At 44.0% G+C, this 25,447-nt stretch overlaps 1 protein-coding gene across 1 annotated transcript; it reads right to left on the reverse strand.

Annotated features, from left to right (window-relative positions):
* Nucleotides 1-5,904: 5,904 nt before the first annotated feature.
* On the reverse strand, nt 5,905-16,946 carry LURAP1 (leucine rich adaptor protein 1). Its single transcript, XM_063118509.1, has 2 exons — nt 16,691-16,946; nt 5,905-6,836 (listed from the first exon to the last, which is right to left on the reverse strand). The coding sequence occupies exons 1-2, from the start codon at nt 16,889-16,891 to the stop codon at nt 6,123-6,125; spliced, it is 915 nt and encodes a 304-aa protein (XP_062974579.1). The 5' UTR covers nt 16,892-16,946; the 3' UTR covers nt 5,905-6,122.
* Nucleotides 16,947-25,447: the final 8,501 nt, after the last annotated feature.

Genomic DNA, 25,447 nt, shown 5'->3' on the forward strand with positions numbered 1-25,447 from the left:
ACCCCCAAACTTGAACCCATATGGGGTTCATGGTCTTAACATGGAATGTATAAATGATTCAGCCGTGTGGGTTGGGCCTTCAACTCATGGGTGCAAATTGTTCCTGCTTCAATGTTATTTAGGGGACTCTCAGAAAGACAGCTCCCATGTTGCAAGGGTGTTTATGAGGCCTCCCATTGGTCCCTTAAAGGGTAATTCGGAATCAGAGTGGTTAGAACAGTCAACAGATCTCGTGATAATGCCAGTTACTCATGACTAATTAGGGCAAAATGTGCCTTCAGATGAAAATCCTAAAGTAATGCAGTGCAGATAGGTGACATCTGTATTTGAGATGCACATCTGCCACAACTAGTCCTGGCTATCTGTCACAAGTACACCAGGATTGGGACAAGAGGCTAGCCATGAAACACTGGCTGGCCATGCAATTGTGGGTACAGTCTGTCAAGACAGGGAGCTGACACAGTTATCTAAATAGGGATTTGTTTCTTTTTAACATACACACACACACACCAAAGCAGCAGCAGATGGGGAAACAATGGCTGTATGTCGGTGCAAAAAATGCATGAAGGGTTGGGCTTTATTAACAAATACTTTGCATCCCTCAAGACAGCAGCTTTTGCAGTGAAAACTGAACCTCATGAAAATTCATCTCAGCACTACTTTACATTTTACAGAGTCTCTTTCTTTGTATCTGAAAGGAAGAGGAAATCCCAGATAATTCCACTAGCTTTAATCTTTCTGGCTCCATCTGCAAATGATCATGTATATTTAAAAGAGCAAGGAGACGTCACAGAAGTTAAGATGGAAAAAAATTATTTGATAATATGATTTTCATTAATCCTTGGAACGTCTTGTGTTTTCATGAGAAATTGTACTTGTGGTTTTAAAAGAATCAGACCCAAGAGGCGAGTTCTATAATAACAGTCAAAGGGGCAGATTTCTCTTTCCAGGCTCTGCAAGAGAAAGCTTGATAAAACTTCTTTTCTCCTTGCTAAGTGCAAACAGTACAGGAATTTTCCTGGGTTATACAGTACTGGAATGCCCTGCATTCAATTCTGCCACAAGAATGAGAATAATCATAAAAGGATCAACATCTTTTTGCTCCGAGAACACTTTATGCTCCAAATAACTGCGTACTATTGACAGATGAACAGCACACTATAATTCAAGGCAGTTCACCGCAGGTTGATGTTCTGCACCCTTACAACCATGCTTGGAGTTCTTCCTTACGGACAAGTTGGCTAGAGAACCTGTTTTGTTGTGTTTGCCTTCCTGTGCAGCACACGTCTTGGTTCTCTTGCTTGAATCATTTGTGTCTATTTCCTTTGTGGGTTTATTTTTTTCTGCAGTGCACCTATTCCCTTTGGGGCTTTCTGTGGTCTCGACCGGGCATATTGATCCATGTGGACAGCTGTGTAGGTTGTCCAAATTTTAGGTAGAAAGTTGACACTTGGTCACAACCAAATTACTGATTCTTCGGGCAGTATCCAGTGGTCTCATTCCATTAGTGTAAATGACATTGCACTAGTGGAAACTAGGTTCCAAACTATGTGCAAGAGGAGAAGCAAACTAAAGTTATGTTGGCACAAGCACAGTTGCAGAAGCACCTGCACATTATGCTTGTGCAAGCCAACGTGCAACCAGTTGTGCAACCCACCCTGCAACTGCTTGTGCATTCTGCTTCTACAAATGATTGTGAAATCTCACTTTGGGACACTACTGGTAGTTGGTAGGTTTCACAGCAAGTAGGAACATAACATATTTGAAGGACACTTCAAATTTATCTCAACTTCAAATGTGCACAGTTCAAATTAAAACATCAATTTATTTTATTTATTCATTTGCTTTGAATACAAATGATCTGCATATTCTGAATTCAAGGAATCTGTCATATTCATGTTGCATTCCTGCTGAGTGCAAATTCATTGGGTGAAATCAAATATGCAAGCATTTTCATTGTATGAAATTTGGTTTTCAGATCTACAGTTTGTGATGTGCAGTTTAGGGTGCAAGATGTAGAGTTCACACTGGGATTTGTTTTCAAAGCTGGCAGCTAATATCACCATTTTTTAATCCAAATTGGGTTTTGCAGGTTCACCTGCATTCTCTTATGTTTGGAATTTTGTTACAGGGCTGTGTTCATTAATTGCTGAGTAGAGGGGTTGTGTTTTTTTAATCTAACTTTTTGATAAGCTGACCCAAAATTAGACAAATGTCCTTCCTAGAACTGAGATTGAACCAGCAGATTCAATTTTACAATGCAATCTGGGAATTTTCCTCAGCTAAAATGAGCTCTATGCAGGTCACCACTTTGTTCCTCTTGTATACAATGGGCTTGTAGCAGAGAAAATATGTAGAAACATATTTCAGTGAACATTTAGCTGAAGGCATTATGGATACTTTTCCTCCTAGTGCACAATAGCTGGCCCCGTATCCCATAAGGCTGTGCACTAGAGCTAAATTGAGTGGCAGGCTACAGGGAATGTATGTGAGCTGCCTATAACAGATTAATCAATATGATCTATAAAGGCAAAATAAGGAACATGGTACATACAAGCTACCGAAATGGTGAATCCAACGGACCCACATCTAGATATTTTTTGTTGTTCTTCTTGCTGTTTCCAGTGTTCGACTAATGTAATTTCCAAAACATTCTATTTAAAATGAAACCATTCCTGAATTTGAAGCAGCCCATTCTTCAAACTCAGGAAAAGAAGCGTAAAGAATTTCATGGTATTTTTAAAACCTGACTGTGCATTGGGACTCAAATGGACAGAGGTATTTGTTGATATTGCTTGTGGAGTCCACTCATGATCTTCCTGGAATTCTCTGTGACCCACATCACTGCTATAAACTGGCTGTTGCTCCTCTCACACCAAGGTGCCAGTAAACTGGCATGCATAAAGAATGCTTTAAGGATTGATACAATGCTGACAGATACGGTGGTATAGCTCTCCTCTCAGAGGGCAGCCACCACTTCTGAGTTTGGATTCTTCAGCTAGTCAGGACCATGTGGTTTCTACCACAGCTCAGAAAAGAAACCTATAGAAAAGATGGGCCTGAGGGCCAAATTAAACATCATATCAATTGTGTGTTTGAAATCAACATGTATAGTTTTCAAAACTATTTGAATGAGGGGTGGGGCATTAAAATCAGGACCATGGCAGGTGAGGAGCTGAGCTAACCCTCTTGCCCAATGGCACAGGCCATAGCTAGACCTAAGGTTTATCCCAGGATTGTCCTGGGGTCAAAGCTGTTCATCTAAGTGCCACACAGGGCATCCAGCGCTCAGGCAGGGACGAACCCAGGATGATCCTGGGATAAACCTTAGGTCTAGCTACGGCCACAGTCTCAGTGAAAAACCACCGCCTCCCCAAAGCTGCTATTCACTCCAGGGGGAAAACAGCTGTGTGGGGGAGGTTACTGGGGCCACAGCATGGGAGGAAAGTATTAAGACCCCTCTCCATTTGCTGCAGCCCCAAAATTGATTGCCCCCCCCCCCCGGTGGCTGCTATTTAAATCTTAAATAACTAAACACAGTAACTGCAATCACACAATGAATCTGATTTGACCCTTGGTCACTTGGGATAGCACATGAAATCAACGTGCCTTCCTAGTAGCCAGCAAAAAAGAGATTCTTGGTTTACAAGTTCTATTGTTGGCATTGTTGCTGCTGCTGCTGTTGCTGCATGTGTGTTTCCCTCCTTCACTTTTTCCTGAGCTGAAATAAGCTGCTAGAATTATTTACAGCATAATTTAACTCTGAGGATCTGATTGTTTTCCTGCTCAGGGCAATAAACCCGAGTGAAATTGATCACAATAGAAAAACTAGATTTTCACACAAAGGAAATAATGAAGGGGAAATACCGAGCATAGTCTCGTCTGGGTTGATGCGTTCTTCACACAACCAGCAGTATAAGCCTGCTGAACACATCAAAATTAGAGTTACATTTTAAAACGTTCAAGAGATTATGGCTGCTTCCAGACAAGACATTTATTCTATAACCACAATGGCTTGCTTGCTCACATGTTATGGGAGGCCCACACAATGCCATCATCCCAGTGCCGCATCCATCTCCCCCCCCCCCTTGCTATAGGAAGTCTGGCTTCGTTGAGAAGGATGGAAGAGCAACGCAGACTCCAGAGGTGTAGATGCCTTCAACGCTACGTCTTTTTTAGTGATGGCTTTGACTTGGGTAGTGATCTATAGAGCATGTGAAGATATTATCACTCAGCGTACAGTCAGTGTAGCCTTTGTGTTGGGCACCATTTTATCCCTTTTTAAAAATCTTTTTTTCAAGTAACGCTGACGCCTAAAACTATTATGCTGGCTCCCAAAAGTTTGAGTATGCTCTCAGTTGTCCTCCCCCAGGATCCAATAAATGTAGTCTGGCCATATTAGCCTGCCAACATTTGTGGTCACCAGAGATGGACAGGGCCTTGCCTCTGACACCATGCTTTCACTGGGAAGGCACTCAGGCCCCTCTGAAGAGCAGCACATGGTCAAGGGCCCTCCACCTCATTCAAGCTCTAGAGCAGCGGTTCTCAACCTGTGGGTCGGGACCCCTTTGGGGGTCGAACGACCCTTTCACAGGGGTCACCTAAGACCATTGGAAAACACATATTTCCGATGGTCTTAGGAAACTGTATTGACTGAACTATGTCATGTATCATCTTTTGTATTATTAAAGCTATTGTTATGTATTATTTTCATTAGCAAACCATCCCATGACAATGGATCGTGTAGAGAAGAACGAAAATAATTTTATGGTTGGGGGTCACCACAACATGAGGAACTGTATTAAAGGGTCGCGGCATTAGGAAGGTTGAGAACCACTGCTCTAGGGGAAAGCTGGGGCTCATGTGTGCACTTCCAAGGCACTTGGACTGCCCTTCAAGGGGGCAGCACAGTACAGTCAAACCCCAGATCTCTTCCCATGTTTAGAACTGGGCAGGGTAGGAGAATCATCTCCTGCATTTCTGAGTCACTTGGAACACCCTAGAAGTGCAGTGCAACAAGCCCTAACCCTCCTCTAGGTGCCTTTGAAGTGATGCAATCCTATGCATGTTTAGACAGAAAAAAAGTCCTACAACTCCCAGCATCCCCCAGCCAGAATGAACCAATCTCTCTAAACGTGCATAGGATTGCACCCTTAATCTTTGTTGACCAAATTTTGTAATAAGCCTCTCCATTGCTCTAATATAAAGTTTTGATGGCAAATATCTACCCTATGACAGCTTTCCCCAACTTGGTGCCCTCCAGATGTTTTACAACTGAATTCCCATCAGCGCCAGCCAGAATGGCCAATGGTCAGGAATGATGGGAGTTGTAGTCCACAAATCTTTGGAGGGCTCCAGGTTGGAGAACGCTGATCACTATGTCTCTTCCCCACACACTTTCGTCAGCTCCAAGCTGAGGAGGAGAGCTGGGCCTCATCATGCTCACCAGTAGAGGGAGAGATGCTCACCATGGTGAGTGTAATGAGTGTAGTGAATTTGTGGACTCCATTGTGGACTCCATTGTAGAATTAGTTCTCCCCCCCCTTCCTTTCTTAATCTAGGACTTAACTGAAACATCAAGCAGATAAACCTCCATCACAGTGAATAATAATGCATGCAATGAAAAAGGAAATAGTGTCAAAGACGTGGCTCTGGTTCCATCCAAAAGCCTTGAATACATCTCAGTTAATAGGAATAGGGAAATGCATTCTCACAATTAAAGCAATGATTACATTAATGGATGTGGGTCTCGACTGCTATCAAGGTGAACATGCTTTACCAACACTTGAGAGTTCAGCCTAGGCCAAGAAGAAGCTATGTGCAACATCTGACTGCCACACCGCTCCCACAGAAACTGGAAACAATTCCATTATTGCACAAGTTTGCAGCGATCACAGGCCAAGGGCTTCCCTCAGAGGAGTGTTTTCCCTGGATATAAATGTCGAGGAGGAACAATGCAACCTGTCTGGTATAAATATGTTCTGTCCACCAGCAAATGCATCCACACACTTGGTCAAATAAAAGCAGCCATTTTGGCAAGGAAAGTCGAGCTTCAGCCCAAAGTGCAAAAGACTAGTGGCCCTGAGCCCATAATCATTGACCTAGACAGCAGCTCTTGGAAGCTACAAGAATGTCACATCCTCTTGGGACTGAACCCACTGCCAGTGGGCATCATACTCCAGGTGACTCCTGCTATTGAACTTGTAATTATCAAAGTCAACTTTGTTATTCCTGAAGGCCTTTGTTGCTGGACTACCTTCGCTCAATTGCTCTGCAGCTGCTGAAGTCAATTTAGTTTCAGTGCTCTGCTCCAGTCCTGGGACTTGTCTGCTCAAAAGCCCATTGGCCATTGGTGGCGACTGCCTGGAAGCTCTGTTGTGCTCAGTGGAACTTTGGCTTTTAACCAAACCAGGAACCCTCTCAAGATATGTTTTGCTCTTGTCCTGGTCTTTGTCATTTTTGGCAGGAAGGCCCCTTTCTAGGTCAGTCTTTGATCGTTCCAATTCAGCTCTGGCCAGTGGCCTTCCTGGGGTGGATGCCATTATGGGTTCTATGGAAGGTCCTTGTCCATACTCATCCATATCATCAGCCAGTGTGTCCAAATAGCTGCCAATAGAGATGCTGTCCAACTTGTCATTGGGATCCTGAAGGCTGTTCCAGCTTCCCCGTCGAGATGTCTCTTGGCTCTCTGCCAGGCTGTATTGGCTGCTGGTAAGGCTGCTGCAGCGGCTGGTCAGCATCCCTTTCTCATCTAACAGCCACTTCACTGCCTCTATTCCCTCATTCACAGCAACTAGTTGCTGTAGGATCTTGATATCAATTGCTCTTAGATAGGCCTATGGGAGAAGAAAGAAAATACAATGCAGGTGTCAGGACCACCACTAGATGCAGGAGATATTGAATGGAGGATCTACTGGATGGTGAACTGGAGTGACTATCTTTATTAGCACAATGGTGCAATGCTTCCTAGAGGGGCCATCAAAACACTCTGATAATGTAAAAATAAATAACAATGGTAAATAATGTTGGCTGACAGGAGTAGTTCTTGGTATTAGATTGCTCTCTGTGGGTTCCAGGATGTCCTCATATATCAGGTGTGTGTTTCCATCCCTTTCCAAGACCCATATGACATAATGGGTCAAGAAGCATCCCCTAGAGGTGGCAAGAGTCAATGACTGGCAAACTGACAATGATATAAGTAACGTACATTTTAGTTCAACCAAGGCAGGAGCTACACTACTGCTTTATAATGGTTTATGATGGTATTGACAACTGTTGGGGCCCATGACACATTCCATACACCATTTTCAAACCATTACACTATTTTTCAAAGTGTTATATCCTGCTTGGTGTAGATCTGTCCCTAGTAAGAAGAGGAAAGAAGGAGGAGTTAGATTATGGAAATGTGGGTGGCAGGAGGGACATGGCTATCACATATGTAAATAGGAAACAGTTGAGTCATTAGCAAAATGTCTTCCCTGCCATCTTGAGTTGAACCAGAGTCCACTTTCTTCATTCTCTGAAGTAAGAGGCCTGGAATGCAGAGGTATTAGCCATAACTTGGCCTTCCCCAGCCTTCTTGACCTATTACAGATTCATTACATGAGAGCACCACCTGAGACCAAATCATCCCCATACATCTTGGGTTCTAAGTATCCACAGAAACTCCACTATTGTGAACAGTCCCATAGGGCTTTTAATATAACACATTCAGATAATTTTACATTGCACGGTGCAGCTCTGGGCAGTAGAAGTCCACAGGGTGCCTTTTTACTCTCTCCTGTTTGTGGTGCTAATGGGGGTTGACAGGGCAGAGGGAAGTGATGGTGATCTTACTCTCCTTTCTCTCATTAGAATGGCGGACTGTGATTCCCATAAGAAATAGAGACAGACCTCAGAAAGACAGCTGCACTCTGTCCCCTCTAATGGTGGCCTAGCCAACAAAATCTACCCTGTTATGCTCTATTTAATTTTGGTTGCTTGGTTAATTGAAACTTGATCATTCAGCTTCTGATCTATATTATCATACTTTTTTATTTGTCTGGTAGCGTGCCCTGCTTCTGTATTCGTGGTTGAGACCATCTCTCAAAATGGGCACTGGAATTATGTTCCATCCCACTAAGGGGCTAGATGCCCCCTAGTCATGGTTACGATCCAAAGCATAGAAATAACATCTGTCCCTGGATTATTGAACAGGTTGCATTTCATTTAGTTCTTTGAAAAATTCAACGGAAATGAAGGGGAGAAGAATGTACAGCTGCAGCTACCCATCAACTAAAGAGAGGAATCAGACAAAATGAAATAAAGAATGAACACATCAACTAGGTATTTCTGGTTTTGAAAGAGATAAATCTTGCATTCATTGAAGTGTTTGTGTTTCTTAACAGTCAGGTTTGCAGTTAAACCTTCCTGATGATAGCTATACAGGCAAATTCATTAACATCAACAAACCCTGTGATGCCAAATGTTAAATACAAATCATACTGAAGTTTAGCCTTGTCACTGCTACAGTGGATTTCTGTAGCTGCTCATCATTTAGATATTTCCACTTTCACCAAGCCATCTTAAATCTTTCTTCCATACAATGGCATGTTGAAGACTGGAGGATATTGTGTACTGAGCAGCTAGAGGCAAAAAAGAAAAACTCCTAACAAAGAGCATAATCCAGCCTGGTTTGGTTTTAAAACAGCTGCTTGGCTATATGAATCAGCCCCAAAGTTTTATTTGCAAAAGATCAGAGCTGCCAAAGCATTCACAGTTGTCCAATGTGTTTGCTCTTGCATGTTGCCAGCACAAGGCTACAAGATGCAGTCACAACAGGCAGAAGAGAGGCAAGGATCTTGAAATACTAGCAAAGGACATGTTTAGAGAAGTTTGATTTATTAGACATGATTCAAAGACTGCAAGATTGGTAAATGATTCCAGCTGGACAACATGCAGTTGAATTAGCTGATGAGGCATACGAGCACCATGGACAGAGGGAAACTGTTCTAATAGGGCACAGCTAAAAGGGAAAATAATCCAGTCTTTGCACCAACAAAGATGAACCCATGGAAAGTGGGAACAGTGGAAGCTATCAGTGAAGGGCAGCTTTACACATTTTGATTGCTGCAGGCAACACCAGCACTACATCAGCGCTTCGCGCTCAGAGACGGAAAAGGTGGGCATAACACACATGTGGGCCTGCATATGTAAACACCTGTGTGTTTACATCATACAACTTGATCTAATCAAGGTGTATAACATTTAAATATTATGTATTTACTGCCAGAACATCTCTCTCTCTCTCTCTCTCTCTCTCTCTCTCTCTCTCTCTCTCTCTCTCTCTCACACACACACACACACACACACACACACACACACACACACACAATCCCACACTGCCAGATTCTGTCTATGAGCTCCACCACAGAATAAATCCTCATTTTGGGGAGAGGAAAGATGGTATTGAGACGGACACTTAACAGGAAGTAGTGAGGATATTCACATCTGTTTTTCCCTTGATAATCCTCTACAATCAGTTTGGGGTTGCACATTTCAAGCCTCTACACAAGTACTCGAATGTTGCAGTCAAATGTTGACCTACCAGCCGGTTTGTGCTTCCATTGGTCTCAGAAAAGGGAAGTGTGAATGAACAGATGGAGGAACTATGTCTAAGGAAACACTTGTCCAGGAAGCATTAAAAAAAATCAGGAAAAGACCAAAGAACAAATGGTTGGTCTGCAGGACATGGATCCTATTTCAGAAAGTTAGAGTTCTATTTTTGAATAAAAGCAAATAAACAGTCAGCAGGTGTTCCTTAAAGTGCTGTGACTGCTTTGTAGTAGCAGTTCCCAATGCATGGAATGAATGTATTCCTCCTGGAATCAGATAGACAGCTTGGTGCAGCAGGTGAGGTTTCATTTCAGAATTGTTCTCCAGAGTCCCCACTTTCATTGTTCATTTGTATCTTTCAAAACATATTATTAAGACCTTAATTGTTATGGGTTTAAAGAAAATATGATGCAGATAGAATCTATATATATCTGGGCTGCACATTGATTAAATTGCTCTGACTGCAGTGCAGTCTCTTAGGGGACCAGTCTAAAGGTCCTTGTGCATGTGGACTGCATATGTGTGTGTGTGTGTGTACACATGATGAAATTCCCATCTAGACTTTATTTAAAAAAACATGTGTAGATGTGCTTATACCAGAGATATTAAAATATCTAGAGTTATATTTGGTTAATTAATAATGGCCAAAAAAAATCTACCACAAACTAATGAAGAAGGCAAATTGCTTTGTGAGCAGATTATTCTGAAGTTTTGGTATTGGAAGGAATGTATAGGATGCCCCATATTTTTTTAAAGTTCATTTCTATTATTTTTATTGCATCAAAATAATTTACAAAACAAAAAAGTATTTCACAGAGCAATGGGAGTTACTCTCAGGTATGTGTGCATAGAATTGTAGCCTTAAAAATGGTATTTATACATACTTTTTTCAAATCCAAATCACAACACAAGGGAACTGTGTGTGTGTATGTGTGTTATGTTCATGTTTTTTGTTAAAATTGATGAATGAAAGGGTTGTGTTATGTGTGAGAATGTGTGTGTGTGTGTGCGTGTATGAATATATATATATGTATAAGGTAGTTGACCCCTGCCTACTTTAGTTTGACCCCACCCATTTTGTTGGGGTGCTACCCACCTCTGGCATGCAGCCCCCAAAAGATTCCCCAGAATGCAATGAGGCATTTCTACAGAAAGAGATTCCAGGACGCAATTTAAAGCATTTTTACCCTCCTTTTCAGCCAAAAAAGATTCCCAGAGTAGTTAATTAAGTAAAAGGCATTTCACTGTTGCTTTTAATGTGAGTCTTTTAAGGCTACAATTGTTTCTTCATTCAAAAAGAAAACAAGCAACTAGAAACTGTGGCTCAATGACCAGCATGTGGATGATCAGTTGAAGGGGAAATTTGCATCAGTTTTTGGTATAGTGAGATTTTGCAGGATTAAGGACAGTAGGCAGCCAGCACAGGGTTTAGGAAGCAAAGGCCACTGTCATATATGACATTTTAGCCTTTTTAAAGTCATTAGGCCTTATTTCTCAGTAAACATGGTTAGATCTGAACTTCAGTTCAGGTATCTGATAGGGGTGAAGACATGGCTATAATAAAAACCCTGTTTCCGCAATCAAGGCCAGTTTCAACAACCATCTGGATGCAAAGTAGCTGCCTGAAATTGCTGAAACTATTGGGTTCTTCTGCACCTTTATGCACCAGTCATGTGCAGAATACAATGCCACCACCAAACCCATGTTTTTCTAACACATCATTATTGATGTGGAATATAGTTAGTGGGCATGTCTGCACCAGCCATTAAATCTGGGCTGGTCTCGTGTGGGACCCTGTGCATCCATATGACACACAGGGAATCCTGGGGGCAAGTAGGGATGGCCACAGGCTTTCTGCAGGATATCGGGAACGTTGGAAAACCTGATGTTTCCTGCGGTCCCGGGAGCATCCCACGGACCGCAGATGGTGCGGCCACCGCTCCCACCTCCTCTTTTCCTCCCCACGAGTAGGGAGGGTCTGAAAATGGGCACTGAGCTATACGGGTAGGGTTCATGCCTATGGGAGGGGGAATGGGTTCAGTGGTTGTTGTTTTTCAAAAAAACACCTTACTTTTGCAGTGGAGCGAAATTGTGCTCCATCTCTGCTCAAAGGGGGGAAATGACAGCCACAATGTCCCTCTTTCCTTCCGGGACATCGCGCAGCCCTCAAGACACTGGGGGGGGATTGTGGAAGCAGGTAAGTCCGCGATCATCCCCCCTCCCTCCCTCTACACCCTTAGGTGTAGACATGCCCAGTGGCATTGGCATCATTATCGTTTCATAGCCCATAATTGTGGTGCTGAAACTGCAAAGTCTCTGTCTCTTTTACCCGCTCATCTCACTTTTAAGGTGGAGGAACATGGAGCAGGGCCTCAGATATTGACTAAAATACATAGGTAGGCACATGTGAGGCAAGGTGTCTCTTCGGGTATTAGGGCTTTAAAGGGTATGCACTGAAAGGAATGTTCATCCATAGTCATCACTTCCTAGAGGTATATGAGAAAGTATATTTATACAGTAGACTCTTATTGGTCTGCTCCCTAGCTTGAAAAAGATGCTGTTGAGGTATTTGAAGGCTCCCTACATTGCTAAGGCTTCCAATTGTTTTCATTACAAATTAATTACTTTTTTTCTAATTAAAAAAGGAATCTCCAAAGCCTGATGTGCATGCTCTAGTGTTGTTTTTGAACTAATGGAAAGAATGTAGAACCACAGCAAACCAATGACTTTTTGAGTTCTGTGAGCCAAGGCCTCCAAGGCGTCCTTGTGAAATTCCCTTGCTCTCCTACACTGACAAACACCAGGCATATCGACTTATTTACTAAAAAGTAGGATGCTAAGGAGAGCTGGCCAGCATGCAGCTATTAAAATGGGCCACGATTTCTTTGCTTCCCCTCTTGCAGGCATTTGACCCAGCCGATTTAAATCACTGGTGCTACAAATAATGTTATGGGGAAACAAGCAAAGAAAAAGATGCAGGGATTTAATTTCCCCTTACTTGCTATCTCTCAAGTGGCACTGGGTTTGTGCTGAAGGCACTTGAAAGGGAGTGTTGAATATTAATTAGTGATTAATAGAGATCAAGCAGCACATTTTCTTGTTTAATTCAAATCCCAACTTTCCTCGGGATGAAGGACAGATGTAAATTTCCTGTTTGGGCCTAGCTTCTAGTAAAAATATGACAAATAGATCAAAGTTATTGAGGGATATCACCCTATTGAAAAACAAGTTACATAGAGTATTTATTTATGTGCAATATGTATAAACCACTTAACATTCCTGAATGCCTAAGCAATGTGCAAATTAAATAACAGTTGAAACACAAGCAAACAGTAAAATATAAACCCAGTGTAATAGAGTGGCTAGTAATATACATAGCTAAAATCATATGTCCGGGAAGGCTTAGATGAATAAGAAAATTGTTATCATGTGCCCAAAACCCAATATAGCTAGGGCACACCTTATACCTATGGGAAGAAAGTTCCATAAAGATTTATTTATTTATTTATTACATTTTTATACCGCCCAATAGCCGAAGCTCTCTGGGCGGTTCACAAAAAGATGGTGTGTTACTACACAAAAAGCCCTACTCTGAGTGGCTGCAAGGCGAATCTCAGGAGCTTGTGGCACTACCAAAAGGGATTCTGTAGATTACTGCAGCTACCAGGCAGGAATATAATGGGTCAAGCAGTCCCTCGAGTATGCTGGTCCCAAGCTGTTTAGGGCTCTAAACACTAACAACAAAACCCTAAACTTGGCCCAGTAGCAAATAGGCAGCCATTGCAGTTCCTTCAGCAAAGGTGTCACATGGTAACTGAGAATTGCACCTCTCCACAGCTGTAGCTTCCAAACCGACCATAAGGGCAGCCCTATGCAGAATGCAGTGCAGTAATCCAGTTTCAAGGTTACTTGTGTCTGGATCACTGTGCCCATGCTATTCCTGTTCATAACTGGTGTCATAGCTGGTGCACCAGCTGAAGCCAATAAAAGACACTCCTATCCACTGAAAGTCACTTAAGATGGATCTAGGAGCAACCCCAGACTGCTCCTTCAGAGAGAGTGTAACCCTGTCCAGAACAGGCAATTGTCCTATCTCTTGGACCTGGGAACCACTCACCCACAGTGCCTCCATCTTGCCAAGATTCTTTCCCAGTGTATTGGCCCTCATTCAGCCCAGCATTGCTAGACATTGACCTAGAGCCTGCACAGATGACACAGGAAAATAGAGTTGGGTGTCATCAGCCTACTTGTTCCAAATCCCCTAACAGCTGCACTTCCACAGCATCACATAGATCAGGCGTGTTGAAGCTCTTTCCTCCTGAGAGCCAAATTCCATTTCAGAGAAGCTGCTGGAGGTCACATGCCAGTGGTGGGCAGGACCAATTGCAAAAGGGGGCAGGGCAGGAATACCAGCATATCGTAGCTTAAGGCTTACTGCCAGTAACTAAGGCTACATCTTCATTACCGCTTTGTAGTGAAGTGCGCTGATTCCTCTTTCAAAGTGTTATTTCCTGTTTCTTATTCCACATTTTATTAGTAATGATTTGACACAAGTGCAGATCTGGCCTAAGCCTTAGGATAAGCAGTTCAACCTTTTCGTGGAGGGGAAAGTGCCCAAAAGCTAGGAAACCACCAATCAACTGATGGTTGGAAAAAGGGGTGGAGAAAAGGGAAGGGGCCCACTCGGGAACCCAGGAGGATTGATTGGGACTTCAGGAGGGCCAGATTGGGGCCCCAGGAGGGCCTGATTTGGCCCATGGGGCTGAGGTTCTCCACTTCTGATACAATTGTTAAATAGCACTAGGGACAAGATGCCAGATGGCACCCCAAAGCACATCTGCCAGAGGGACGAGGAACAATCCCGCCAATGACACTCATATGCAAGGCTATGCCCAAAGCAATGGGACTCACCATTTGGAAAGCAATCTCCTAAATTAGCTCTGTCTGGCATTGCTGCGAGCAAATGCATCCCAACTGTTTTCCTTCCACATTGCTCAGCATCCTTGTAAATAAAGGTCAGCATTTGAAACGAAGCATATGATGTCTGAAGCCAAATGCAGTCATCAAAACCCTCCAGTCTTCCTAAAAGCTAAGAATCCTTAAGAGCATCTTTCTCATGCTGGGGAACAGATGCGTCCGTTAGGCAAAGAGCCAACCAATGCGTGGAGGACAAAGCCTTGGGTACTATTTTCTGCCTGGAGAAACTATCTAAAGATAAACCGGTTTTCTCACTGTTCTCCATTTGATGTGGATTTCCGGGAAATTACCACTTGAATGCCATGTTCCCTTGTTTGTTGCATGTTTTTTACATTCACAGGCAATTTGGGCAAGGCTGCTGATTGTCATATTTGGACATCAAGTTCAGGACTTGCTCATGGAATCCTAGCACTGAAAGTTACCTGAAGGCTCTCTAGTCTCAAACTTGGTGTGGCAATATCCCCATTTCTACAATATTCCCAGCAACGCAATCCTATATAGCTCTACTCAGAAGTAATTTTTAGGTAAATGGGCATAAGATTGCAGCCTCAGTCATATCTAGACTGAAGTATACAGCACAAGAAGCAAAGAGCAGTTGTGAGCACGGTGTCACACATGTCTATAGGACCAAGTTTAACAAAACAAATACAAATAATACAGAGAAACACATTCTTCCTGCACTGCAGAGATCAGCTGCCTTGGGTTTCTTGCAAGTGGGGAAAAGGCGGGATATAAATGAAATAAATAAATATAATATAATATAATTGTGGGGGGGACTCCTCTCAGATTGCCCCAAAATGGCAATGTTTCAGCCTGCAACCCTATACAGGCTTACCAAGGATTAAGCTCCATTGGAAAGAATGAGACTTATTTCTGAGTAGACATGTGAGTGTGCGCGCAAACAACATAAAGCATTAATGTAGCACATTCTAAGTGTTTGAAGCACTTCAGAGATGTTAGTTTAGTAACCCTTACAACAATCCTGCAAGGTAGGTCAATATTATTATACCAAATTGCAGATGGCTGAGGCTGAAAGAGATTGGGCCACCTAATGAGTCCATGGCTCAGATGAGATCAGTTTGACCCATGAGCTCCTCACACATATATACACACCACAACGTGGTTGTATAGGGCATATCTGTGTGTGAATTGCTCATGGGTCAAATTGATCTCATTTTAGCCTGTAAGTTTCACACTTTTCAGTGGAGCCTATTCCCACTTACATGTGTACAGGACAGCAGCCTTAGCTCTTCAGAATTAGTCTACCATCAGATAACACATTCCAATACATCAAAGAAAAGAGAGGAGGGATCAATGTTATGGGAAAGGAAGAGAGTTCCCTTGATTGACTGATGATTGATTGATTACATTTCTAATCTGCTCAATAACCCATGTTCTCTGGGTGGATTATCTTCTTTTGTCCCCACCTTGCCCTGGGGGCCAATTTGCACAATCATATTTTCTGTGAGTGGATCCATGAAGGAACCAGCAGGATCCAAAACAATAAAAATGGTGCAACAGCAAGTACCCAGGCCAGCTCACAACTCAATCCAAGGGTAGCGTACAACTGCCAGGTAAATGTAGGGCAACTTGCAACATACCCAGTAAGGTTGGTTTACCATATGTGAAGAAAGAACAGTAACATAGTGACTATCTCTGCCAGGGGTGGGGGGTGCAGTAGAGGCTGGTGGCTCTGATGTCAGTCTGGTGGTGAATCTGCTCTGGGTTTCAGTCAGAACCAGTCAAAACTCTAAAGGTCAACCACCAGCTTCCACGGGGTGAGGGGGGAGAGAGAGAGAGAATATGACTATCAAGTCCAGAGTCTGAAATTACCTACATGGAGACAACCATTAGGATAGGAAGGAAAAGTCACCCCCAGAAGAGGCAGGGCAGGCGTGTTTGTAAACCTAGGAGAAAGCAATAGTGTTTCCTTCTCCCACGTCAGAAGCCACCCAAAAAGAGGGGGGGGGCAGCACTAGAGGCTGGTGGCTCCTATGTCAGTGGGGCTGTGATTCCGCTCTGGGTTTCAGTCAGAACTCTAAAAGGGCCCTCTAAAGTGCTGTCCCCTGTCCCCAAAATGGGGTCTTGTAGCACCCAGGAGGGGGGTCCCGTGACTCACCAGTTCCACCTTCAGAGCTTTGATCTTCTCCCCCAGGCCGTGGCGCAGCCCCCGGCTCGGGCTGCTCCGGAGCAAATGAGCCACCGGGTCTTCCCGCAGCCAGCGCAGCAGCCCGTCTGGGGGTCTCTGCCCGACTTTGCTCTCCAGATCCTTCAGGTCGGGGGGCAGAGGGAGCTCAGCGCAGCACCCCGGAACCTCCATCCCGCCCCGCCCTGGGGGGCGTGGGAGGTGAAGAAGGGGGATCTCTCTGCCTTGGAGGGGGGCTGCCTGGGAGACCCCCAAAGTCAAAGCGCCCCAGCAGCCTCGCTTATCCGGGGTTGTTAGACCCGGCTTGGCACAGGCTCACCCCACCGCACCCCAAAGATCTGGCCGTTCAGCAGGCAGCAGCCTGGAATCGCAGAGCCCCGAAGACGTGGGCTGGACGTCCGCCAATGTCCGGGCTCTACGCTCTCCCCATTGGGCCATCCTGCCTGACCCGCCGCGCCGGGGCTGCTCTGGGAGTCATTGGCTGTCTGCTATGAAACGAGCCCCCTTCGCTTCTGCCACCCCCGCCACCCCCGCCCCGTTTCCCCATAGGAGGCGGCGGAGGGCAAGAGCCGTCCTTGGCGTCTCCTTCCTTCTGCCAGGGTCTTCTGGGGGCGGGCATCCACCCCGGGGGACGCCCCCGTCCTTGCCCTGTGGAAGTTGGCCCCCGCGCGTCCGCGCCACCGCGGCGGGAAAGGCTCCCGCCGGCGTGGGGCCAGGCCGTGCCTTCGCCCCGCAGCGCCCACAGACCAGCTCGCAGCCCTCCGGCGAAGACGGGGCTCTCTGACGTCCCAGCCCCGGCGGCGGCGGCGGCGGCTCCAGCCTCTCCCACCTGCCTGGGACAGCAAAGCACAATGCAGAGAAAGCGACTGCTACGAGACGAGCCCGGCAGCAGCTACCGTAATGCTCCTCCGAGAAGCGCCGCCCTTGCTACCTTATTTCCCGGGTAGAGGGCAGGGCGAATTAATTCCAACCGCGAGTGGAAGCCATGATGGGCGGGTTGGTTGGCCCAGGCCTGGAAGGATGAATCCGAAAACCCGGCAAAGAGACTTGTGGCACCTCAAAGACAACCAGACGTATTCTGGCATACGCTTTCCACTTCAAGAAGAAAACCAAAGTAGTAACCGAGATGAAAGTCAGTAGCAGTGCAAAGATCTAAAAAGGAAACCAACCCACCGACCCACCCAAAAAACCCGCAATAACATGGTTTTTAAAAAGCCCCTGAGGAAATAAAAAGGTCTTCACCTGGCATGTTGATCTGGATAGAAGTGTGCAAGCCTTTCTAGAGGCAGGCTCATTCTACACAGCCAGGTTGCCACCTAACCTCATTTGGTGGGGGCACCTAGAGAACGGCTTCTAGTGATGATCTTAGGGTCTGGGCAGGTCTATATGGAAGAAGACTTATAGTACTGTGGATTTGCTTCTGCTGTCCTGTGTCTTCATTTGGGGGGGCAACCTTGGGGTGCAGGGCCCTGGACTTTAACCCCAAGAACCAGCCATAACCACTGTGGCTGCCACTCTTGAAATTCTGAAAATCCAGTTCAGCCTCACTTGATAAGCTTATCCTTTGCCCACTCTCCCTCTGCACACACACACACACACAGAGTCTGTTTATTTTATTATTACATTTAAATCTTGCCTTTCTTCCAAGACTGAACACAGCTTGCATTCAGCTAATATCGCTTGGACAGATAACATAGCTGGAGACAGAAGCTGTTTTTGAGTAGATTCCCATAAAAGTAAGTATGAGATTACAAGCTTTCTTTCAAGATACCATCAGGAACATACTAGTTCTATTCTCAAGGGTGGAGCTTGAGGACATGTGGGCCCATTTGCCATTCCCCCAACCCACACCCACCCTAGATCCTGGTTCTAGGGTGCAATCAATTTTTGCCAACTTTTTAATTTACTACCAAACCATGCGAATCTCTCCAAATTGCAATTTTAATAGATAATCTGTTTTTACAATAAATTGTCTTTGAAAAGCAAACTAACCAAACATGTTTTGAAGTTAGTTAAGTACATATGTTTTGCATGTAGAATAACCCAGGGTCAATTCCTGGATCTCCAGTTTTAAAAAATAAACAAAGTAGTAGTTATTGGAAAGACCTCTGCCTGAGAGCTGCTGCACTGCAGGAGACAATACTGGACTAACCAGTATTACTGGGCTAATGCTGGGATAAACAGATGAACGAATACAAGGCAATTTTCTATGGACTTTTGGTTCCAGTGGCAGGAAGTCTCCATTCAAATCACTGTACTCTTGGAGTCTGTGACCTTAGAGAAGTCATAATGGGCCTAGTTGCATTAGCAAAACTTTTAGGTTTATTCATTATTATTTTTATGGAGTCTCATTTATGCTCCGGGCTGCTCGAGTTAATCATTACTTAGCTGTCCTTAATGTACTAACACTTCAAATAAGCAGCAGGTTGTTCATGCAAGTTGAGGATTCACAGGATTTTCTATTAGGTTATCACCTTTGCCTGGCAGGGCCTCTCAACTTTTAACAATGGCATGGCAGTCAGAAATTCAACAGGTGAACCCCATTGCTGCATCTCCAAGCAAGGGAAAGTTGTATGTACTGAATTTCTGCCTGTTGTGCTGTTGTTTCAGACCTATGTGCCTCACTAAGAATAAAATCAGTATTTCTATTACTTGTGATAAAATTGGTTGGTGGTTCAGAATAATTATGTAAACCCACCCCTTAATATCACTAGGTCTCTATTTCCCTTTATATAAATGTATCATAATCATACCTTTTCTCCTAGTTATGTTATGTCAATAGTTAACAAGGGTTCCCTACCACCAACAACAACAACCTGCGCGGTCACTGAGGTCATCCGAGGGCACGCTGGTGGTGGTTCCATATAGACCCATCCTCTGACTGGAGTCCACCAGGGGAAGAGTCTTCAGTGTGGTAGCCCCCCTTCCTATGGAATTTCCTGCCTCTGGAGGTCAGGCAGGTGCCAACTTTGTATTCCTTTTGGCGCTTGCCTGAAAACATCATTGTTCCAGGAAGCCTTCCCTTGATGACCAGCCATGGGTCACTTGGCCTTTTGATTCTTGTAAAAATCTATTTTTAATGTGTTTTTATTCTGTTTTTATTTTATTTTATCTTGTACACCACTCCAAAATTTTGAATGGGGAGCAGTATATAAATATTGTAAAGAATAAATAAATAAACAAAGAGGATGCACAAAAAAATATTCCCATAGATTTATCTCCCTCAAACCTCAACCACACTACTTCCACCATGAAAAAAATATGAAAATCATCTCTAATGTATAGGCTGTTTAAGTCACTTGAATACTTACCACTGGCTTCTTCTAGAATAGGAGCAAACCTCTGGCATATTCAAGATCAACCACCCTTTGCTGAGAAAAGCCTAGATCTTTCTGTTGGTGTTGCTCACTGTGCCTATTCCATGTTCTTGAAGGTTTATAGCCATTCTCAGTCCAAACTTCAGCAGCAAGTTCTGCCCTCCTGATTTATATGCAATAAAGAGACCTCTGGGAGAGGAGTGGGAGAGGCAGGAGGTAACTTTGTCATATTCTTTTTCTCCATGTCTACTGGAGACATGAATGAATCAGACAGCACCAGGCACATTGGCTCTCTTTTTAGCATGAAATTATCCATTCAACTCAGAAGAAAGCTTCAGCACCTTGGATAGCTCCTTTAGAGTTCTGACTGAAACCCAGAATGGATTTACCACCCCACTGACATCAGAGCCACCAGCGTCAACTGGGCTAAATTTAAAAGACGTGTATTATTCACACCTTTCTAAAAATCCAAGCTGGGAGAGAATGCTTGGAAGCAGATTACTGTTTGGCGAATTCTCACTGATAAATTTTGTTAATTTCAAGGTGATTCTAAATCAGGTGAATAGGAGTTCATCCATCAATACTTAGGGTGGTTTTAAGGGGACCGGGGTCAATTTCACATTCAAAACAAAACAGAAAGGACTTCCAACAGTATTTAGTGTAAAGAAACTGCATAGCTTGTGATTCACAGGACCTCGTCCAGTAGAGGTTGCATGCTTGTAGATGAAATTCTGCTCAAGCTAGAGAAATGAGGGAGCAGTGTAGTCTAATGGCTCTAATTTTGTTGAGGCTGTGAATCCATTCCAGGTTTCAGTCAGATCTAGCTGAACTCTAAAATAAGCTATCCAAGGTGCTGAACCTGTTTGGGGTTTAGGGATCAGGACCTTGGATAGCTCCTTTAGAGTTCTGGTTGGTTCTGTCTGGAACCCGAAATGGATTCACAGCCCCACCAAAATCAGAGCAAGCAGGCTCCACAGTGAGAGAGCATTTATACCAGCAACCATCTCCAAACCACACACTTTCATCATAGTAGGGAAAACAATGTACACCCAAGCCATGTCCTGAGATATGGCTAGTTTATTCTAGCTGGAGAGGGCTGTGTGTGCTATACAGATGTATGTCCAAACACACCATTTCAGAGCCTCCAGCAGTAGCCTGGCAGGATGCATTGAAGAGCATCCAGTCATGTACTCTACTAGCAGTGAGATTTCATTTGAAACTGCATTTGGGACTCAAGTTTCCACCTTTGTTTCTTTGAGAAAGAAATTCAGCAGGTTTACCTTTCTCCTAGCATGGTGATGCAGCAGGGGGGGGGGGGAACTGCGCTCCCTCAAATTCTGTAAATGGCAGAAAAGCCTCATCAGAAACAACCCTAACTAGATGTTGGGTTCTTAAAGAGGATGATGCGTTTCCCAGGCACAGTCCTGTTCCATAAGCAATATGGCAAAGTCTTGATTGAAGTAGCAGATCTGTCCTCATTAATGGTCTAACAGCCATAAAAACAGGGCTCTTCCTTCTGTCATTCTCAGCCAGTACCCTGTAGCCTTGGATCATGCCTTTCTTTCTGCATTTCTCTGCTTCTTTTTCCATCACTTCTGGCAGCAGAGTGCTACAGGCCCAAAGAATGTATTTCCTGCCCCACAGTCCCAACCCTGCACATCTGGGATTGAGGAGAAGGCCTTCTTGGTCACAGATGTGACTTCCAGGCAGGGTTGAGCTATGGAACTTCTGTCATTAGAAATTAACTATTGTAATAGTGGGAAACTGCCATCAAGCCCAGGGAGTTATGCTGTATGCAGCATTCAGCAAGGAATTCACTCATACACAAAGGAAGAAGGAGAATACAACAACAACAACAACAACAACAACAACAACAACAACAACAACAACAACATGATTATTATTTCCCCTACAAACTGGATTTAAATACTGAAAATGTGTCCCACTGGAAGCAGTGTCTGGGAACAGATTTGAGATAGATGAGGACAAACAACCTGAAACTTAACCTAGAACTCCAGGTAGGAAGATACGTTGATCTGGATAGATGTATGCAACCCATTCTAGAGACAAGTTCTTTTCAGTGGTGGTCCCATGCTTATGGGATTCTCTCCCTGGGCTGGTTCATGGGCCTAATTGCTCCAAACTGCTTTTAATTGATATTTTACCGCTCTGTATTTAACTGCTGTTATTTAAACTATTTATGCATTGATGCTTGTTTTTGTTTTTCTTGCTTTATTTCCCCCCCCCCCTGCTTTTAAATGGATGTTGTTATAATGTTTTTTGGTGTTTTATTGATTGTGGTTTTATAGTTTATGATATGTTATCAGTGAGCCACCTTCAGAGGGTTAATCTTTGGAAGTCAGCCTATAAATACTAAAACAAACAAACAAATGTCAAACTGACTGACAATGGGTGGGGAAAAGTTAAGCCCTCCCCCTACCTACTTTTTAATAAGTGTTTCAAATGTAAACATTAATATAAGCAGTCCAACCATCTAAATAAGCATCCAGATAGTATTGACAACTGTAGGATATACAGTAAGAGAGCAGGAAGGTCTTCAGACTAGTGAATGCTCGGCGCTGGGCGTTTATCTTTTCAGGTTTGCAGTATGAGTCTCTTTGCAACTGGAAGGGCTCTCTAAGTCCACTTTTGCTGGCCATCTCTTAATCACCACATCCCAGAAATATAATTGAAAAACACATGAATGTCCACAATTGTCACAGATTTTTTTTTTCAAAAATAACATTTTATGTGACCATTAACTTTCAACAAGAAGGAAGTCACCGCTGGGCTTGACCACATCACATTGTCCGTGACAATGTCTCGACTGCATTACAAGCCACTGCAGTGTCCAATATACACAAAACATCAATTTTTAAACCTCAGCTTTAAATCTTCAGAGATAGTAATATGGAAGGTTGGGCAACGTTCTCTGATTGGGCTGTATAGAATATTTTTTCACTTCAGATTGCATCCCACTGCTGCTTTATACCCTTGTTTAAAGGCATGGGCATACCACTCTCACACCCTTCGGGAACAAAGACAGTTCTTGGGGATATTATTCCCCTGATTTAAGAGGTTGGTTTGAAAATTGTTTGGACATTCTCAAGAAGCACTGATGTGCACCATTTGCTCTTTCTTCAAAAGTGTTCTACTAGTACTACCTTCCAATGTTGGTGCCATCCCATCCACCCGACAATTTTGGAATGAATGGTATAGTCCTTCCAGAGCATATGGTGTAATTGCTTCTGGAAGAGCAGCAGGGGATTTCAGATCAATGAACTGCATCAGCTATTACTTTTCACCAGCTCTTCAGCCAACTCCCTTGACAAGTTAAATAACAGGATTGAGCTATTAAGTGGAGAGGGCAGGAAAGGGGACATTTGTTCTGCATTATCCTCAGCCCTGACACAGAAAGAATATATAATTCGTTAAAGGGGTGGCTTTCCCATAATGGATTGCTTTCTGTTCACTGCACTCTGTGGCTTCATGCAGGCTGGCCCACAGCAAGCACTGCAGTACTGGCCCATGGCTGCTGTCTCCCATTGACATAATTCCTGTGGGAAGATGTCTCCAAGCAGCCCTGGATCTCCCGATGACCCATACTATCACCCCAATGTATTTTAAGGCTGCAATCGTACACTCACTTACCTGGGAGGATGTCCCACTGGACACAATGTATAGAATTGCACTGTACGGCTGTTATCTCTCTCATCGGAAGAAAAGCCCATGTGAAAACTAATTTAAGTATATGCCAATTTCCATACTAAGAGAGCAATCCTACAGTCCCTGGGCAAGCATCCCAGGGTCCATAGGATAGATTGGGTTTCCCACCCACCCACCAATGTCAGAGACAGTGCTCCGACCTTGAAAAGGGGGGTTGGACCCCAACCTCTCGCAACCAGCATGGAAAGAACTACGCCAGCTGTCTCTCCAAGGTTGGAAACATGACCTTAGAGAGGGGGAAAGGGGTTGTTTCAGGGGGTGGGAAGGGAAAGAGACCAGAGATGCCAGGATGCAAATTATCCTCAGCCTCTGCCAGCCCCCTTCCCTTCCCATTCGAAGTGCTGAGACCAGATGGGCTCAAAAGTGTAATATGCAGAGTGGGAGGACGGGGGGGGGGGGGGGGCGAAGATAACTTCTGACTCTCCTCCAGTTCTGCACTGGATGATTGGACACCTCTGAGTTCAGGGGTTTCCAATCACTGAGGGCACAATTGCTAGGACTGCACCCTTAAGAATATAGGAAGCTGATGTATAACAGGTGTGCCTATTTGCCCATATAGACCAGTACTGTCTACTCTGGCTGGTAGCAGCCCCAAGGTTCTCAGGCAGAAAAGGTTTGTTTCCATCCTCTGCTGCCAAGAACTGAACCTGGCATTTTCTGCATGCAAAGTCTGTGTTCAGCTCAACCACCTGAGCTATGGTTCTCCCCATCGTGTGGGGGAGAGGAATCCAGGTGACAGGAAATTGGCCAGAGGACAAGCAAATATCTTTGCTCCTCAGAAGACACACACTATCTTCCAAATGCCCAGGGCACCAAATCCTGGCATTTCATTTGACACATTCAACTCATTGCCTGATCACATTACGCCAGTCCTTTTACAACTTCACTGGCTGCCAGTCCAGGTCCGGGCCCGATTCAAAGTGCTGGTATTGACATTTAAAGCCCTAAACAGTTTGGGACCAGGCTATTTGAAGGAACGCCTCCTCCCATATGTACTTACCTGGACCTTAAGATCATCTACAGGGGCCCTTCTCCGTGAGCCCCTGCCAAAGGAAGTGAGGCAGGTGGCTACTAGGAGGAGGGCTTTCTCCGCTGTGGCACCCCGGTTGTGGAATGAGCTCCCCAGAGAGGTCCGCCTGGCGCCTACACTGTACTCCTTTTGTCGCCAGCTGAAGACCTTTTTATTCACTCAGTATTTTAACACTTAATTTTAACTTAAATTTAAATTATACTGTTTTAACTCTGTATTTTAACCTTATATCAATTTTGCTGCGTGGTTTTATCCTGGTTGTGCTTTTTATACCGTATTTTGTATTTGTGTTTTTAACCTGTTGGTTGTTTTATGATGGTTTTAATTTTTGTGAACCACCCAGAGAGCTTCGGCTATTGGGCGGTATAAAAATGTAATAAATAAATAAATAAATAAATTAAGACCATGGTCTTTACTGTGCAAGAAAAGGTTCCCCGATTTTTTACTGTATTGTACTTTTAACAGTGAAGAATCTATCCCTGATTCATTGAGCTGTGTGACAGCACTGAATGCTCATGAATATTCTAACTGCTCAAGGAACAAAACTCTTAATTCCAGTGAGAAGGAGGAAATGTTATCAGGATTAAAACTTCATATAGGCCTCTGTTTATTTATTTTTAACACTTCAGTATCACTTTGTCCAGTCTGAAAAGTTTG

Source organism: Elgaria multicarinata, chromosome 1 (genome assembly GCF_023053635.1).
Source record: "Elgaria multicarinata webbii isolate HBS135686 ecotype San Diego chromosome 1, rElgMul1.1.pri, whole genome shotgun sequence".
Lineage (NCBI taxonomy): Eukaryota > Metazoa > Chordata > Lepidosauria > Squamata > Anguidae > Elgaria > Elgaria multicarinata.

What these genes read in the sequence shown, in the direction of transcription:
- LURAP1 (XM_063118509.1), bottom strand. Translation starts at nt 16,891, where the DNA reads ATGGAGGTTCCGGGGTGCTGCGCTGAGCTCCCTCTGCCCCCCGACCTG. An exon ending in AAGCTCTGAAGGTGGAACTG is followed by an intron (nt 6,837 to 16,690) that starts GTGAGTCACGGG and finishes CTTCTCCCATAG; the next exon opens with GCCTATCTAAGAGCAATTGA.